This window comes from Lissotriton helveticus, chromosome 8 (genome assembly GCF_964261635.1).
Source record: "Lissotriton helveticus chromosome 8, aLisHel1.1, whole genome shotgun sequence".
In the NCBI taxonomy this organism is placed as follows: domain Eukaryota; kingdom Metazoa; phylum Chordata; class Amphibia; order Caudata; family Salamandridae; genus Lissotriton; species Lissotriton helveticus.
In genome coordinates, this window is record NC_136069.1 from 940,196,642 (window position 1) to 940,216,690 (window position 20,049).

Here is a 20,049-nt window from a genome sequence, read left to right on the forward strand (position 1 = left end):
GGGTTCACATGGGGGGGTACCTATGGTACCCCCCTGCATTTGCATGTACAAAGCGGCAGGCACCGCGCGGTGCCTGCCGCTTTGTGCATGCAAATGCAAAGCATGCATATTTAACATTGCAGCGGGTGCTGCTTAAAGCAGCACCCGCCGTAATGTTAAATATACAGGATGTGACCGCCAGGGTGGCGGTCACATCCTAATTGCACCGGAGGGACCGCCGCTGCCCCTGCGGACGGTCCCTCCACCTCGGGGGTGGTGGACGGACGCAGGTCCGTCCGCCATGCTAATAGGCCCCTTAGCCCGAACTTGAGGGACTGGAAGAGAGACATGGTTTGGTGCATGCAGGCCAACAGGGTGTTCTACGAAGGAAGGGGTTGTGCAAATAAATGGACTTACGTATGGGGGACGTGAAATGCATATTGGGGAGAGATATGTACGCCTATTGTGGTTACTAATGCTGATGCTTTGTAACAATGAATGTCTGGATTTTGCGCCTGATCTGTGTATTGTTGTTCGAACTATTGAGATTCAAACTTTTCCCAAACTGTTGGATAGTCTTCGTCGTATGTCCGTATTTTAACATTACGATCTTAGCAGTTTAATGTCACCGCAATTTTCTTAGTGTTATTTTTCAATAACCAAACATTTTTAAAAAAGGTATTCTAAATCTACGTGAAGCTATCACACTTTTGAATTCAGACAAAGATTTCACTCACCATGGTATGTGTCGGATGGGCATACGTCGAAAGAGTTGCCATTTGTGCCCGCTATAATTGATGGGAAAGATATATTTTCATCAGGAAATTGTTTTGGATTGCAGACGTTACCTGTGGAAAAGAAGTGAATTAAAAAACGAGTTTCTGGGTGTCGAGCAACTGGTAAAAACCCCAACAGAGAATGGGAGAAAACAGCTTTGATAAATGAGACCTCCGTTTTTTTTACATAGAATAGAGGTTGAATATGGTCTTGTGGCGCAGGCTATGGCCCAGCCTCCCTCCGCATCCCAGGCCACAATGCCTGATGAGTCTCGAGTTTTGATAATTTGTCAATTAAAGTTTACTGCCCACATCTTCCCATCTTCTATAGATGCTGTAACATATCTGGTTTGCAGTATCAGGGAGCATGTAGGTCGCATCTGAATTATTTCACTACAGACTCCTACTAATGCTTCAAAATGGCTGGATGTGTCCTGCTAGGAGCGTTTGCTGAATGTAATGTCTGCATCATGCCCCCTTACCAAAACTCCTGATCTTGAAAGCCATAGGGACACCAGGGAAGCAAAGTCACATACTTCACTATGAGAAGATGGAGAGGAATACCCTGTGCCCAACTGGATCAGAGGAAGTAGAGACGGCTCATAAATAAAAGAAAGGAATCATCAAAGGCAACTCCCACCGATCATCATGGGTAGAACCACAGGATACCCCAAAGCTGACTACCTATGTATAACACCTCCTAGATATCTTACAGCTAGAAATATATATTTTCAATCTCCCTTCAGTGTTACAACCCCAAAGCGAAATGAGTGGGATCTTCATCAGGATAAATGCCAAAGTCAATAGCCACTATAAACATTCTTGGACAAAAAAGGCCTCATTACATTATTTACACTCAGTTGCTTAATTATATCATTAGGTGACAGTGCAAACCACACTCAATTATGCATATGCTTCTGCCCACTAGAAGAAAAGGTGCATTCTGAAAAGACAGCATATCCAGGAGCATGGAAGGGAGGGCGAGCACGCTAAGCAATACATCCATAATGTATAGAGTGGGTGAGGAAGCATCAAACCATGCAAGAGTTTAAACGCACATCATACCATGTACTAATCCAATAAGTACGTGAACGGTTGCCAGTCGAGGGGAGAAGCCTCCCTAATCGGGCCCTCCCAAATAAGAGAAGTTCAAAAACATTTGAAAAGATTGCAACCATTAGGTCGAGTGTGTTATAATACTTAATCCCATTCTAAATAGTACGGATAAAGTACTCTAAGTCTACTGAAAAAATTATTAATATAAAAGAAGAAAAGAAAATGACAAAATTGAATCAGTAAATAGACCAAGAGGTCGACTCAATTGGTAGGGCTAAAATTGGTGCAAGAACACCTACTAATGAAGAGCTAGCGCTGGGATCACAAACGATCATGGAGTCAGCCACACCAACGCTGGGAAAACAAACAAAAAGTCAGTGACGAACCTCAAACGGATTGCCAGCTGGAATGAATCACCAATAGGGTGGGGTAGGCTTAGGTCATGACCAAAGAACATCAATGCATAATGAAACAATATGTGGCTAATTGTAAAATGATGTGGGCAGGGTAAATAACAGGCCTCGCCTTTTGGCTTTGAATACTTTTCGCATCAACAATAAGAAAAACTAAATGTGTATTGCTGATGCTAAAGAATGCTGAATAGCCGAAGCAAATATAAACATCCACAGCACAATAATGTATATGTGTCATTGCATCATCCTGCACATATGCATTATGATGCCACTGTGGCCTCAGCATGATGACATTTACCCAAGGCTTGGAATGGGCGAGCTGGGCACAGGCCCGGGGTGCCAAATATTCCAATGGGTGCAGCAGGGAGCTGCCTGACTTAGGGCCAGATGTACGACTATTGTGATTTGCAACTCGCAAATTGCGACAAATTGCGAGTCGCAAATCACAATGTACAACAGTGTCTCACACACTGTTTGCGATTCCCAATGGGATCGCAAATTGCATGCCTCCTGAATATTACTGAGGCACTCGCAGTTTGCAACACCATACGGAATGGCTGGCTCTCCCAGGTATGGTGGCCTGCTGGAGTCAGCCTACCTCCACGTCTGGGACTGCTTCTCAATAAGCAGTTTTTTTAATGCATCCCGTTTTCCTTTAAGGATACATTTAAAAAAAGAAAAATGAAAGTTTTTGTTTAAAAATTTTAAGGGCAGGTAGTGGTCCCTGGGACCACTGCCTGCGCTTAAAAAATATTTTTTGAGCCAGCCACAAACGGGAAAGGTCCCTTGGGGACCCCTTCCCATTTGCGATTAGTTTACCACACTTCTGTGAAGGGTGGCAAACTGCAACTGTTTTGCGACCGTAATAGCGGTTGCAAAACAGTCATACATGGCATTTTGGGTCGCTATTAGGAATGGAACGCCCCTTCTAAATAGCGAGTCACAAAACCCTATTGTGCGAGTCGCAAATTTTTGCGAGTTGCAAAATAGGGTTTGGACATGGCCAAAAGGATTTTTGCACGCGCAAACGGGTCTAAGACCCGTTTGCGCATGCAAATCTCCGTTGTACATCTGGCCCTTAATGTCATGCAAACAGAAACTCGTCTATCCCACTTGGTCTCAAGAGGTCCCATTAAAGAATTTATAATCAGCCTTTAATGTACCCTCAGTGTAATTGTTAGTCAGTCAGTCAAAAATAGCTTTATTCGAGATAATCTCATAAAAGCAAAAGAAAGTGATCCATGACTCATATAAAATAACATGATTTCAAGATAGTAGGTTAAATATTTAAATAGTTAAAAATGTTATAAAAACATGATCTCACCAAATGGAAGAATTACAAATTCAGTTCCCCTTTTAACAATAAAAAACATTTACTATTCAATTAAAACTAGAAAACGCAATATGGGCAATCACATTACAAGGTCAAACTTAGTAGAATAAATTCAGTAAAATAAATAAATTTTCAATTCAAGACAGACAATTACCCCGGATTGAATTCGGTCTTAACGCCCACGCCCAACCTAGGTATTTGGCTACCGCTATTGAAATAAATGGCAAAGTGCTGGTGTGTATAAGCCTTTCTGCTTCAACGCTTCTATTAGTACCCAGTAGTTTGCACATCGGGGTAAGCCAAACAATCCTTGGATCTACATAAACAGGGCAGGCGAAAAGAAAATGGGGAATTGTTTCTTTTTGACCCCCACACGCCAGGCAGATATTACTGCTTGCATCAGCCCACCTGGACCTCAATGATTTCAGGGGTAATGAACCTGCCCTAAGCTGGAAATAGAGCTTTCTATCTCCAGGCTTGGTGATTATAACCCAATAAGATTCGAGCCTGGGGGTACATTTTTCCCCTAAAAAAGCCCCCGTCAGAGTAGATGAGTCAGTGCCGCTCCAGGCATGATATGTAGCCTGCTCCCAATATCTCTCCTTTAGAACATTTTTAGATGGGAACAAGGCTTCTGCTGGGTTTTCCCATAGCGTTTGCATACCCAGAGCAACCAAACTATTTCTGACATTTCTTAGCCAATGAATCTTGTGGAAAGAATCAGATTTTATGAGATCAACAAACCCGTCAGCGTATGAGGAAAGCTCAGGTGTCGTCCACAACCTGCGCCAATATAAAATAGGACGCAGCTTGGCCAGATCTGCAATAGCTTTCATACCAAGATCATATCTTAATGGTTTTATCGGAGTGCTCTGTGGGAGACTAGTAATATTACGAAGGAACTTATTTTCATAGAGGGTTAATGGTACCACTTTCTCAAACCCCCATATTTCCGCGCCAAATAGCGCGGAACTAACAACTTTGGATTCATAAACTTGGAAAACAATCTTAATTGGTTTTGTTAACGACTTTTTGTGCTCCAAGCTTAAAGCTCCTGCAGATTGCCGATGCTTTAGAGCGGCTATATCTATATGGTGATCCCACTTAAGATCCTTTCCTAGGTGGGCGCCCCAAATAAGTAAAAGACTTGACCAATTCAAGGGGTTGCCCGTTCATTAAAACTTTCCCTTTAAAACTACGATGCAGATTGAAAGCCATGAATTTAGTTTTTGCCACGTTAACTTCCAGGCCACCCGCAGTACGAAGTTCTTCAAAAATTACTAGAGCGCGCTGAAGGCCTCTAGGAGTTTTAGATATAATTAACATATCATCCGCAAACATTAAAATCGGGATCTTAGCACCGGCTAGGGAAGGGGCATCTGTGTTTATTGGTGACAAACAATCAACTATTCCATTAATGTATAGAGAAAATAATGTTGGGGCCATGGCGCAGCCTTGGCGCAGACCACGTTCAACCGGGAATTCGGTGGTAACCCTGCCCTGTCCCCCCATTGGATTTTAGCATAATTTGCTTCGTGCAACCTCATTACCATAGTTAAAATCTCATCAGAGAGGCCTAATTTCTTTAGTTTCGCCCATAACTGTGCACGGGGGACAAGATCAAAGGCAGCACGAAGATCAATAAGGGCAGCATAGATGCTGCCTTTAGCCAAGGTCACAGTCTTCCAATAGATGAGAGTAAAACGGAAGGCTTGATCAATAGTACTGATATATTTGCGAAAACCCGCTTGAAAGGGGGACAGTGTACCATTCTCCTCAATGCAGTCTAAAATTTTATTCAGGGTCATTCTCCCAATAATCTTTTGGATCGTATCTATCAGACTAATAGGTCTGTAATTTCCTGGTTGGGTTTTATCCCCCTTTTTGTACACTGGAATGATCACCGCCCCTTTCCAGGAGACCAGGATTAGGGCACCTTGCGCGATAGCATTTGCTAAGAACAGAATATATCTGCCCCACTGTGCCTTATCATAAAGAAAGACATCGGCGGGGACGCCGTCTGGTCCCGGCGTTCTACTTCCCGCCACTGCATTAAGAGCTAATAAAACATCGCTACCGTTAAAAGCCTCATCTTTATAAAAAACAAAACTAATATCTTCCATTTGATTTTCTGAAGGATTACGCGCATATTGTGGCCTGAAATAATTGACCCATCCTTCCTGCGAGACGTGATTTTGAGGCTGGTCAGACTGGCCCCCTCTACCTCACGTGACAATATTCCAAAATATTCTTGTATTCTTCTTGTCGCTTGCTTCTTTAGGCTCCTGCCATCGGAGCTCATCCCATAACCTCTTCGCTTTGTGCATCTCTCTTTTGTAATCCTGCCTAGCTAGGCGGACAGCATCCAGTTTCCCAGCCCTTATGGCATTACCCAAGGTAATTGTTAGCACCCCATCAACCCTCTGCCCTCATCCCATCTTTGTCACACCATATGCCGTCACACTGCAACGGCCCTCGCTTCCACAGCAAACACCACATTTTTTTTCCAGCCAGGGCTCTGTTCATGCATCCTGCCACATGTACATGTATGTGTCACCAAGCTACAGTAGTTTGATGGCCCCTGGAGTTATAAAGGACACACAGACTGTCAACATGTCGGCCTATGACTAGAGCTGGACTGCAACAAATATTAGCATGTTTCTGCTGCCACAAACAGGCCCACTAAATTATCCAGGTAGAAAGGCATGGTGACCTGCGAATTCTCATCACACTTTATTATTCAAGTCGCTCTGTGTGGCACATAGGATCCTGACGCTTTAGGCACCTTTGGGGATAACTGGTCTGTTAGAGTTTCAAAGACACTATAAAAAGCCTCGGCGTCTGGCTGGACAAATCACTTAGTTTCAACTGTCAGGCAGCCAAACTATCAGCCACCTCCTTTGGGCTTCTCAGGCTTCCCCGGAAGATCCTCCTGCCCTTTCGGGCAAGACAGATCGTAGTCCAAGGCCTAATTCAGTCCCGTCTTGATTTTGGTAACGCCCTTTACCTAGGAGCCCCCCAAAATACCCTACGGAAGCTCCAGATAATACAAAACTGTGCTGCTCGAACTCTGCTTCAGCTTCCCCGCCGTCTCTCAGCCAAGCCTAGTCTGAGAAGCGTTGACTGGCTTCCTGTCAGGGAGAGAATTAATTTCAAGACTCTTTGCATCTCCCATCGAGCATTCTGGAAAACAGGTGCTGCCATTAACCACTCATTGATCACCCCCTACCACCCTACCAAACAGCTCTGCTCTGCACACTCATTCCTCGTCACAGTCCCTAGGATCAAGAGATCAAGATGTGGGGCCGGTTATTTTCTTACAACGCGGCCAAACTGTGGAACTCCCTCCCTCTCCATCTGAGATCCGAGCCCAACTTACTCCTATTCCGCAAACACCTAAAAACCTTCCTTTTTAAAAAATCTGAATAAAATCTCTTGTTAGCAGTTTTACCTGAAAGCACCACTCATCTTAGTGCTAGGACGCCTCAGGGCAGCTACCGCGCTTTATAAATTTTCTTTTCATTTCATTTCACATGCAGCGGCGTCCTTTGAGATCTGCCGACTCAGGGCTGGTCTGTACCCCGCGCGTCTCGAGAGGAAGAGCGGGTGGCCTTTCCTTTCGCAGTCTGGCAGCGCAACTTTGGAATGCGCTTCCTGTCTCTATTAGAACTATACAGAGCCATCCAGAGCCATCTCTTTTTCTGGAAAGCCATAAAGACCTGGCTCTTCCCTGTGTAACCTGCTTTTCTTTCTAGTTCTTGTCTTGGAGTCTGTGGTAGCACTGGGACGCCCCATCGCTGGGGCAGCTACGCGCTTTACAAACCCGACAAATAAATAAATTCACAGGTAACAATTTAGCAGAGGGAATGGTTCTTGTCATTATGATGATGCCTGAAGAAATTAGGGATCACTAGACCCATCAGTGAAGCTGATCACATATGTAAAGGGCCAGCTGGAAGGATTCCTAAATTCACCCAAGGGAAAACTCATGGATACTGCGCGTGGGCACGAGGAGGGACTACCAAAAAAGCCCCAGTTGGAAGTGACATAGATGGGTTTAAATACTCAGGGCCTCATCTTTGGTATTTTGCTGTAAGGCAGTGCAGCAAGGCACCTTGCTGCATTGTCCTACGCCAAAGGGAAAGGGCAGGAATGCACCGTATTTAAGCAAACGCTGCATTCCTGTCCTTTCTGCCTGCACTGGCGCAGTTTCAGCAGCCTAGCGCCAATGTAGGCACCCTTGCTCCTCCGTTGCAGACAGGATTGTATTTGTGCAGGAAGAGGCACCTTCCTGCACAAAAACAATCCTAAGAGGCGTTTTCCTCTTTGTATGTGTGCACAATGCATCACACATAGAAAGAGGAAAAAACTAGAGAAATAATGTTTTTTCTCCTCGTAGCACTTCCCCTTGGGAGGTGAGCAAATTTGACATTTCCCAAGGTGTACATGTTTTTGTAAATCTGGGGCAGTGTCAAAATGTATGGGTGTTGCGTGGGTAAACCCACGGGGCGGAGAATAAGGCAATGCAGCGATTTGCGCTGTGTCACCTTACTCATGATTTATAAGGCCACTCAAAGTGGCGCAGGGTGGCTTTGCTGGCATTTTAAATCTTTATGAGAGCCATGAGAGCCCTGCATCACACATGTACCAATTTATGTGGTGCAAATGTGGCACATGGCTCTCATAAATAAGCCCCTGTATTCATATGCCGTAAACAACAAAGAGCTACATCTTTGATCCATTCTTCTGTGCATTGAACTATCACTCGGAAGCAGGAGCTACTAGCACAGAGGGAGCCAGGACGGATCCCTGGGTGACAAGTACTCACTCAAGTGAAGAATAAGTTACCCCCAATCATCCAACTGATATTCATTGACAGTTTCGTAGACCTAGACGTTACACCCATAGAACACCGATAAACTCCATCTCCCATTAGCATCCACCATTGGTGTAGTAACAAGCACAAGACTAGATAAAATGGGCTGTTTTCCGAGAGATCATGCTCACTCGAGCTACTACCCATTGGCGGGTGTACCTCCAGATGACCCCATACCATCCTTGGGCGTCAAGGTACAACAGCCCGAAGACCAGATATTGTTTAATCTAAAGATAGTCTCCCTCAATGTGAATGCATTCACTCATTTTGCAAAGAGAAATAAAATATTAACATATGTATGTACTTCACACCCAGACCGAGCCCTCATACAGGAGATCCATTAATCAGAGGAAAGTCCAAATCTACAAAGAGACGGGTGAACATAGAATACCATGCTAACAAACTCAATGCCAGTAGCATGACCAGTAGCCCTTTACCCACGAAGCTGCAGCGTAAAGGTGGGCATGGCCATTCTGATAAAACAAATGTATAAGATTTGGTGAGATCAGAGAGGTCATTATGTCATGGCCAATATAACTATACAAGTCCAGATGTTACTTATAGGGTGTGTATTGATATCTCTGTTGATATCAAAGATATCACCAGAATCTAACTTGAAAACTCACACACAAATGCCATCCTTGGTGAGGATTGGAATATGGTCTCAGATCTATACCTTCACAAATCACACCCTCCCTTAGGTCGCAACCAGACACAGCAGGGATTACTAATAGACCCCCGGTCAGATTGTCCTTACATGGCCCATGGAGATTATTACACCCCAAGGAGCAAGACTACACTTTTATCTAATGTACGTGTGGTACGCACTCTCGTATTTATTATTTATTATGTCGACCCCCTTCTTAGCATGAGTCACTAATGCCTAGATAGTACTAAATGCGGTCTTGGAGTATGATGTGAATCAAACATGACTAGAGCTCTGTCTCTTGAAGCCCCCAGAGACTGAATATGTCACAGTACAGACCATCCAATGACAAAAGAAGGTTATCCATAATGTTACATACCTTTCGGAGATTGAGCACGCAGTGACAATATACGGGGGGAATAGTGAGCGACTCCTATCTTCGCAAAAAAATAAGAAGTGTGCACTCAGTCACTCGTGGAAGACGGGATAAAAACATTGACTCTCACCTACATATCAACCCTCTCTTCTAAACATCCATATGCATTGGTAAGAGACAGATGCAAACTAAATCAAAGCATACGTCTATGGCAGAGAGAGGAAAGGCTGTTTCAAATTAAACAACTGCAGTACTAAAGAGAGGCAAATGTGGGGCTCATACTAGCCCTGCAACTCAGACAGCAAGTGTCACAATACACAATTCCTGCGCTTCATGCCCGATACTACCAACCCCTTCCAGTCCTATTACAAAAGTTTACATGGAATGCCAAGACACACTCTATGAGGGGGAACATTTTTTTAAAACACTCCCGCTACTTAGAATCACGCAAGAACGAGCAAATCTTTTTGACCAGGCAATAACTGAGGATGAGGTAGAAAGTGTAATAGATGACCTGCCGTACAATAAAGCCACCGGACTTGGGGGCATATTATCAAGGGGGTTTATCTCCGCTTTTTTGGCTTTAAAAGCCAAGAAAGCGGAGATAAAATTATCTCCCTATTACCTAGCTGTCGCTAACACCAGTTAGCGACAGCTAGTAGGAGATAGCCACCATCTTGGGCCCCACTTTGCATGTCAGTGATATTTATCACTAATGACATGCAAAGTGGGCGTGCCAAGATGTTAGCGACTGGAAACAGTCGCTAACATCGCTATCTCCTATTACCAACTTTTGCAAATATTCGCGCTAAGCGCGAATATCTCCAAAAGCTAACACCTGCCCCTGAGCAGTTCTTAGCCATGTTATCCAATGGGAGGTGGATAACATGGCTAAGAGCATTAGCTCGGTAATGCATGAATATCGCTGACTTTTCAGCGATATTCATGCATTGCGGCCGTTTTTTATCGCATTTGCGATAAACCTTGGTAATACCAAGGTTTATCTGCGATAAAAATCGCCGCTGCTCTGCGTTAAATTTTCGTCTCTAACCTTATCGCTATTGCTTGGTAATATGCCCCTTGATTATTATCCATCAAAATACTGTAAGCCTAATAAAATACATTGATCCCGCTATTATGCAAATTGCTTGCTGAAATACGAGCAGTAGCCCAACCTTTAGGACAGACGAGCGCAGCCAAAATTACACTTTTACTTAAACAGGCCGATTTGTTTAATTAATTTGGACTTGAAGATATTGGCGAAAATCCTAGCGACGATGCTTAAAAAAGGCAGTTAAGAGTGTCAAAGATGATAAGGTAGTGCTATATTTAGTGGATGATGAGAAAGCTTTTGACACTGTGGAATGCTAGTATTTATTTTGCTTGGCCATGTAGAGAGATTCCTTACCACTGTCAGATGGCTCTATTTGGACCCATTAGCAGTGGTGGGGTTCATTGGTCATGTCCCCGAGAGATTCGTGATTTAACATGGTATGAGGTAAAAATGCCCATTGTACACACTGGTGTTAATTCTAGCGGTACAGCCATTGACAATAGCCATTAGGTAAAGTAAGGATACAACTGGGATCATGACACCATCAGGGGAACATAAGCCCTGCTTATTATGTGAATTACATTCTGGTTATGTTAGCTACGCCATACTGATCCATATCTAGTCTCATTCAATTACTATAGAGATTTTCTAGGATTTCAGTATATTAAATATATTGGGGGAAAATCGAGGCTCTACCACTCGCTTGACATATGACAATAGCAGCAATACAGAACCCCCCTTCTCAGTGAACAACAACTAATCTGATGAATTTAGAAACAAAATTAACACTGGACTAGATAATATTGAGAAGGATAACTTAGACCCACTGATAGTGGTAATCAAAGCTGGTCTCAGTGAGGTTACACAAAATTATGCCCCCCCTGCAAGATGTGATGAGGGGCCCGTCATCTCACAGAAATGAATTGGTCTTGGGCTCAACGGGGTCCCACTGAAGGGTTTGTGTCCCCCTATGCTGTAGGTGGCCAGCTTGGGAAAGCAGCGTGACCTTCCAGAGCATTTAAATATTTTTAGTCTATGGCATTGCACGCATTCTGCAAGGTATGCAATGCATGGCTTTGGGAGGTGGGGGTGCCCGCCGCCAAAGCAAGGAACCGTGCCCCCATCGCAGTGCGGAGGCGGTGGACCTCCATTACGACCCTAGCTGGTCTCCAGAATTGGTCTGCGCTCCGCTTTCGCCCTCTGTAGAACACAAATCTGTCAAATGAATATACCGCCACGCTTTACTAATGTGTTAGCTCTTCTGCCTCTGTGAGTTCCCTTCAGAGTCATTCGAGAATTAACCGAGTTGATGAAAACGTTCTAGGCGTGGAAACCACAACTAAAATGGCAGGTCCCCTTCCACGCCTAGGGACGGGGGGGCCCTTAGTGGCACCTCGGGCGGGAGTCGTCTTCTGGTTTATAGGTGCGGGAGGAAGAGGGGCGTACTTCAGGAGATAGGAATGTGGAGGGGCGTCTCCCAAGGGGCTTGCGACCTGCCTTGGAACAAAGGAGATAAAGGGCTGAGGTCTCGAGGGAAGGCTCTCTTTGTCCCTTCACCGCGGTGTCCGACGGATCGGAGACGGAACGAATTGCTGAGAGTTGGCGGTTCCGGTCCATCGGAACATCCAGTTGAGGGGGCCTTGTATCTGCGTAGAATGAATCCAGAAGCGTGTGGGTGTTTGGCGCGTGTGGTTTATTTGCGCTTGTCATATAAAAATTAAGCGGGTGAAAGATGTGCTCGGTGGGGGGGGCTCGCGGTAGTGCGAGTAAGTCCGAGTAGCGCTGTTGCGGGAAGCGTGGATTTAGTGTGTGGCGGGGAGGGGCACCCGGCATGTGTGTGGTGGGGAGAGGCACCCGGCATAGGAAGAGGCCGGCTGGGTGCGAGAAGGCATGCGCGTGGTGATGAATAGGCCTTTGCTGGCGGGAAGCGCTGATTGCAGCGCGATGCGGCGAGCAGGCACCCGGGCATGAGACGGCGCTAGGGTGATATGCAGGCTTGAGAGAGGGGCCTGGGGAAAAAGGTGGCAGGAATCGGAGGCCTAACAGGAAGCGCTTGACCGGCGAGGTCAATGAGGCATGGAAAAAGGGAAGCCTCGTATGGAACATGAATATGCAGATTGTTAATTCGCACTAAGACGGCTGGCTGTGGTTGTTCTGAACCGTTTGTTACACGAGGCATGTGCTGGCTATGCTGGGTGAGAGGAAATTTGGCAGGAGTTGCATGGGTGAAGCAGTGGGCACAAATAGGGGATGCAGATGCTGCAGGGAGGATAAACTGAATATTGGGGTGCACAAACTTAAGGCGGCACAGGTGATTGAGCCCCGGCTTCTCTTTGGTTTAATAGGGTGCACAGCTGGAAGCACGGAGGCAGGGAGACCGCTACCTTCCCATACAGGAGCGGGGGGCTGGGCTACGTGCAGGGCTACGTAGTGGGCAGTTTCGCAAGGAATGGGAGCTATGCGCAAGGGAGCTAACCATGGGATAAGGGTAGGGCAGGCAGGCAGAGCGGAGCAAGGCAAGTGCTGCACGCGAGGCCCATCGAGGGGGCAAAGGGGAAGAATGCTCTGGGTGCCTGGTAACTCTCTTTTGCTTTATTTAGAGGGCAAGGTGCCACCGAAATGGGCGCGGGGAGCTAAGGAGGCTCCCGCCACTGTGGAAGAATTTGGATCGCTGGCGGCCTTGTGAGAGGTGGCAAAGAAAGGCGGTATTGATTGGGCTTTACAAACACTGAAGCAACGGGTCGAAGGAAGCTCGCAGCTAGAGGTCCCATCATCCAAACGCACAAGGAGGACGCCCAAACGTTTCCTGGACGCGCAACAGGAGAAGGCAAAGAAGGTCGTTGAAGCGCGGGCCAGCACTGCAGGTGAGGTGGTGGCAGCGGGCCAACCCCATGTAAAAACGGACAATGGTCAAGCTTCTGGTACTGCTGTGCAGAAGGGTCAGGGGAATGCGGAACCGATACTGGTAGAGGGGCTTCAACAAAGCGCAGCACTCCCCATAGCGACACCGACAGTATTGGCAGCAACAGCCCCATGCGCACCAATGCAAGGCGAAAAGGCGGGGGCAACAATACCGACCACACCGGCTCCCGTACCTGTTGTAGCACATCAAGGAAGTGGGGTGGCGCAAGTTTGGGTCCAGTCAGGGGGGGTGGCACAATCACCCATGGTAGTGGCGTCAGCGTCGCAAAGTCCAGTTAATAATGCAGGATTGCCGGGGCTAATCCCACCCGTAGAGCTGAGTCCCCAAGGAGCGGTGGTATCAGTGCAACATCCCTTAATGCAGAGCCCAGTGATTTTTAGGGGAGAATTCATAGATGTGTTTGATTTGATCAATGCGGGTATGGTACCCGGGAAGAACAAGGCAGGCAAGGAGGGCGAAGTTAAACAGAAAAAAGTTTGGGTGGAATGGTCTATCAAGAATTGGATTACTGGTTTCGCTATTTATGCAGCAATCATGGTAGAGCGATTCCCAGGGTTGGCGGCGCAGTTGATAAGCTACATGTCAATGATTCACGGGGCGGCGTCAGAATTTCAGGGCTTGGCTGCAATATGACAACAAATTTAGACAAATGAAGGCGATAAGGCCGGAGGTGGCATGGGATCAGAGGGAGATCAATATATGGTACTCTGAGTTTCACTCGTCAACACCGGTTAACAAGACCATTCACTCCTTTCGGGGGGACAAAGGGGGGGGGAGAAAAGACAAGCTTGCTGGCAATTCAACAAGAATGAGTGCAATAGGGGATCGGCATGCAAGTTCAAGCACATATGCTCCTTCTGTGGAGCGCAAGGCCACCCAGAGACCAGGTGTTTTAAAAAACTTGGGAAACCCAAAGAGCAGCACACCCCAGCTCAGGTGCAGGCCAAGGGACACCCCGCCCAGTCACCCTAATGCTTTGCCCACGCCCATACGCTTGCATGTCTTGGCCCACCTGCTCAGTAGGTATGGGAAGGGGCAGGAGGCGCAGCTGCTATATCAAGCCTTTCAATTTGGTTTTCATATCCCTTCTAGTACCCCGCCTTCGTCAATCATTCCATGTAACCAGCAGTCAGTTTTGCGGAATCCAGAGGTGGCCAGGAAAAAAATCCGGAAGGAGCTGGTGCTAGGGAGGGTGGCGGGCCCCTTTTAACACCCGCTAAGACAGGATCTGGTTTGCTCACCATTGGGCTTGGTGCCAAAGAAAAAAGTAGGGAAATATCGCCTGATTCATAACTTGTCGAGTCCACCTGGTTTGTCAGTTAATGACAGGTTGGATCCGGAACTCTGCGCAGTGCGTTACACCACATTTGACACCGCTATTCGGAAGCTGCAGACCCTGGGGGTGGGAGCGCTAATGGCTAAAGCTGATGTGGAGTCAGCCTTTCGCCTCGTGCCAGTGCACCCGGACGATACTAGGCTGTTAGGTTTCACGTTTGAAGGGCAGTTCTACATGGACCTATGTATGCCGATGGGGTGTTCCATCGCATGTGCAGTGTTTGAAACCTTCAGTCGATTCCTGGAGTGGGCAGTACAGGACATAGTTGGGACGTGTGAGGTGGTACATTATTTGGATGATTTCCTGTTCATGGGTCCACCGGACTCGCCAGCCTGCTGGAAGGCTCTGCTGGGTTTCCAGGGGTTGGCGGAGGCTCTGGGGGTACCACTGGTGGGGGGAAAAACTGAAGGCCCGGCCACAAGCTTACCTTCCTTGGCATAGAGATTGACACGGTGAAGGGAGTGTGTTGCCTCCCGCAAGAGAAAGTGAGAGCTTTTGAGGCATCTGTAGATCAGTGTCTGGCGGCGGCAAGGTCACTCTACATCAGCTACAGGTCTTGGTGGGGCAGCTGAACTTCGCACTTTGAGTGATCCCAATGGGTAGGGCCTTTTCATGTAGCATCGCCAGGGCAATGTCTGGCTTAAGAGCAAAACACCACCATACGAGGTTATCAGTGGAGGTTAAAAACGACTTGGGCACATGGAAGGATTTTCTGGCAGGTTTCAATTGGATAGTGATCTGGCAGCAACCAACCCAGTCCAGCGTATTAAAAAACACAGCGCTTGAATCACTAGAGCCTGGTGGCAGGGACTTCGATGTCTGCATGACCTTAATTTTTTTTACACATTTTTATTAATTTTAGTAGCCATATAAAGATATCTCACAAAGCTTGTTGTAATTACATGAGTTCAATCTTACATCATAATGTAGTTAATCATAGTGCTCTCAGGATGTCCATCCGCTAGCAGTCGTCAGTTCCACCTATGAGCGAGAAAGTGAATGTTAATCCTAGCCCTAAGACAACCCCCTTCCCTATTAGTCATAAATCTCCTCAGAGTTCTACTCCTCAATTAATACCCAACAAAAAGCCCCCCAACCCCTTCCAAAGAATCACCCACCCCTCCCCCAGGCATGCCGCTGAATTGTCAAAACCTCCGTATATGGGTGTTGGTCAGTCCGACAGTGCACAGTATATTCTATTCCATTGAACCCACCCTATTGATGAGGTTGTGTGGGATGCTTACCATACGGGTCAGTCCTAATATGTGGTCAGCAATCAGGGTCATTAGATGTATCATAAGATCAATCTCCTGCAATAGGGTCTTCCCCATCAGGGTTATCATCGTCCTCGTGATTCGGTTGTTTCAGTAGGTCTACTAATGCCACACATGCCCTTGCTGTCTCCAACTACTTTTCGCTCCCAGTCCGTTGGGCCATTTGCAGTCGGAAGGTCCATTCGCATTCTGCCCACTTCACAAGCTCTCTCGTCCACCTTAGCACGCTAGGGCCATTTTTCACCTTCCAATGGCTAGTGAGTTCCCTTTTAGCCAACACCAACCCCAAGTCTATGAACTTGCTAGTGACCTTATTCCTGGCAGTGTGAGGGAGCCAGTGTAGTAAGCAATACCCTGGCGTCAGTGCTATTTCTCTCTCCGTCGTGGTCGCCAGTCCCGTTATCACCCCTCTCCAGAACTCTCCCAGATGCAGGCAATCCCAGAACATGTGTAAAAACCCCACACAATCTAAATTACACCTCGGGCAGGGAGTCAGGGCTCCAAAATATTATTTAATCTTACTCAGGGTAAGGTACGCCCTATGTAGGACATATAAGTGAATCAATTGGTAGCGCGCATTTCTAGTGCTCTTCCAGGCCCTCTCCACAAGTTCTCCCTATGGTCTCTCATCGATGGCTTCACCTAAGTCCTCCTCCCATTTGAAACGGAGGGTTGTTAGGGGTCGGCGTATCTCCTGCGTGAGACGTTTATAGAGGCAAGTGGTCCCTGCCGCTATCACTATATATTGGCAAACCATAGAGGTCTGGTGTTCCACTATCCCCTTATGCTAATGCTTTCGGATAGCTGCTGTCTGGGTGATATGCAGAAAAAAAACCCTCTTGGGCTGTCGTAACACTCTAAAAGAGAATTAAAAGGGAGCAAGGATTTTTCCTCATATAGATCCCCTATCGTAGAGATCCCTGCCTCCTTCCATATCTGCAATGTATGCCAATCCCCCCTATGGGGCGGTGCCTCATACACCACTAACGGGATATCTGGCGCACAGGGGAATCGTATCTGCGCTGCCTAAATGCCCGGTTCCAGAACTTGCACACCTTTTGTAGGTCCAAGGGGGTCGTCAACTCTCTCATGGGGAGACGTAATAGCACCCGGGACAGGAGCCGCAAACTCGAATCTGGACCTCCAAGGTCCTCTGCATTTTTGAGACGCCCTGCCATCCATTTCGTGAACCACTGTAACTGTGCTGCATGATAATAGGCCTCAGAATCTGTCACTGCAAATCCTCCCTCTGCCCTGGGCCTCACCATAGTCTTAAGTGCCACTCTCTGCCTTCCGGTGCCCCACAGGAACCCCGTAATCAGTGTATTGAGTTGAGCAAAAATCCTGTGCGGAATCCAGAGTGTGAGTGACCCGAAGTAATAGAGAAGTCTGGGCAGCTAACAATCTTTAATAATGCCACCCTGCCCGCGGCAGATAGCGGGAGAGTTCCCCGGGACTCGAAATTGCTTTTGGTGCTGCGTACTGCACGCCCTATGTTGCCCTCCAACAGATCTACAGGGTCATGGTATATCTGAATACCCAAATAGGGCAAACATCTGTTTCCCAAGAAACACCCTCCATTTCTAGTGGTCCAACTCTCTCCGAGTGTGCAGGAAATAGGCACAGCTTGGCCCAATTTACCCTAAGCTCTGCGGCTCTCCCCAGTGCACCCAGTAGATCATGGCTCTTCGTAGAGCTTCTCCCGAGTTAGCCAGGAACATTAGTAGGTCGTCCGCATATAGCGCTATATATTGGAGTTGTCCCGTCACCTCCAACCCCTAATAATAGCGGCCTGATCTAGCGTGCGCAGCCATAGGTTCCAATGCCAGCACAAATAACAGGGGGACAGCGGGCAGCCTTGCCCCGTTCCTCTGCCAACCATGCTGGCATCCGAAATAAACCCTCCCGTCCTACCTCTGGCAGTAGAATTTTTATATAAAATTGCCGTTCATTCCATGAAGCATTCCCCCAGACTAAACGCTCTCAAAACTCTGAAAAGATACGGCCACTCAAGGCTATCAAAAGCTTTCTCGATGTCGACTGCCAAAATGCATGCCTCCTCCCTTCGGTAAGTGTCCGCTTCCAAAATTCGTAGTAGCCTACGTATATTCATCGCTGTGTTCCTGGTTGCGATAAATCCTGCCTGATTTATGTGCATTAGCTTTGACATGTGGACTAGCAGTCGGCTGGCCAATATACGGCTTAATATTTTATAGTCCAAATTAAGCATGGCGAGGGAACGATATGCAGTTGGGTCCCAGGCAGGTTTTCCAGGTTTTAAAAGTGGAATGATTACCGCCGCCCTCGTTGAAGCAGATAGACAACCTTTCCGCATTGCTCTGTTATACAACGCCACAAGCTGTGGAGCCAAGATATCTATATACGTTGAGTAAAACTCTGTTGGGAGCCCATCCGTCCCTGGGGTCTTAATCCTGGCCATATTCTTGATGGTGCCACGTACCGCCCGAGTCTTAACCTCTCTACTTAGAGCTTCCGCTGCCTCAGCATCAACCTTAGGAAGTTCCACGTCTACCAAGAAGCCCATCTCTTCCTCAGGTCCAGGGTCAAGCCTACTCTGGTATAGTACAGTGTAATACTCCAAAAACTAGACGTTGATATCCTGGTGACTATAATTGACCTCGTCTTCCCACCTCGCAGCTCGAGTATTGTTGCCCCTCTGCGCAATGAGTTGGCCAGGCAGGCTAACAGTGCCCCAGATTTATCTCTCTCAGCATGGGCCCGGGCAATGTAGGCCTTACAATCAAAACAGCGCAGCTGTTCTTCTGGCGTCCCCAATATTTCCCGAGCTGCACGCTTTGTACGACTGCATGACCTTAATGCAGACAGTTGCTTACGCCCCCTCTGAAGACTGGCGCCCTGGGCCTGGACCCAGCCCAGCCCGCTCACGCCAAAAGTCAGCCCTAGTCCTGGGAGCTACATCCTGGAGATGCAATTTCTCGGGTGTTGATATCATTCTTTTACTATGGGTACTGGTAGGATTAGACACGCACTAGAGGGGTGTTTGGGATGTAATGAAAAATTTATTAGAAACCCCAGGCAGCCCTTTTGCACAATACCTTTCCCTACCTGGAGGTCACAGGGCAGTAAACATCATAACCACCGCAACCAAGCAAAACAGTATGGGGGTGGGGGTATTGGGTGGAGGAAATACCAAACATGGGACGTTCTGGCCAGTTTTCGGGTTTCTTTCTGGCATACTCCACCTCATCTTCTTCGTGTCACCTGTGGAAGTTAGCTTTCAGTGGCAGGATCTCTACCACTCTGTATTGTTTAATGCGTTCAGCCAGCGCGGCCACTAGTTACTCGCGTCAGGAGAGATTTGCCTTCCAGAGAAGGGCTGCTGCCTTAATCATTTGGTGTCCCTACCAACTAACTCCCACCTTCTGCTGATGGACAAAGAACCAGATTCCCACCAGGTCTTATTTCCATGAGAGCTGACATAGAATAATCATGCAGACAGAATGAGGGGCCTTCTCCGGGCAACGAGGCACCAGGTAAGCTTCAAGAGAATACAGCAACTTTGGGTGCCACAGGCTCTGCCCATGAAATGATACTTTATCCTAAAGTACACTAAAGAGTTTATGCTTCTGAATAGGAACTGTGCTAGAAATAGTACGAACGTTTGCAGTTTTTTTGTTCCAATGCACTGAGACATGCAAAATAGACTGGCAGTCGGCTTTGTATGCAGGAAGAGGGAATTTGATGTTTTCAGCGAAGCAAAACGCCAACACCCTTTGCCTCTGTGGATAGAGATGTCATCTCACTGATCTCAGAGAACTACCATGTCAAAAAGTAGTTTAATCAATTTCAAATGTGCTCCTGACAGCACGTAAACGCCCTCCATTCCTGTATAAAACCTTAATCACAGGAGCTGACAGTGAGGCCCTGCTGAGCCAAGCTCAAGAAACTGCATCCTTATTAGAAACTCCGTCAGCAGCTATTACTCTCACAGAAATGACTATGAGCATCCTTCAAGCTATTCTAAG

The 20,049-nt window shown here is 47.0% G+C and overlaps 1 protein-coding gene across 3 annotated transcripts in view; it reads right to left on the bottom strand.

Annotated features, from left to right (window-relative positions):
• Nucleotides 1-20,049, bottom strand: part of ADGRG7 (adhesion G protein-coupled receptor G7) — a 1,657,602-nt gene that overhangs the window by 1,291,938 nt on the left and 345,615 nt on the right. For all 3 annotated transcript variants that reach the window (XM_078657782.1, XM_078657780.1, XM_078657781.1), the window contains exon 3: nucleotides 717-827. In XM_078657782.1, coding sequence (XP_078513908.1) covers nucleotides 717-827 — 111 coding nt within the window. The remainder of the gene's footprint in view (nucleotides 1-716; nucleotides 828-20,049) is intronic.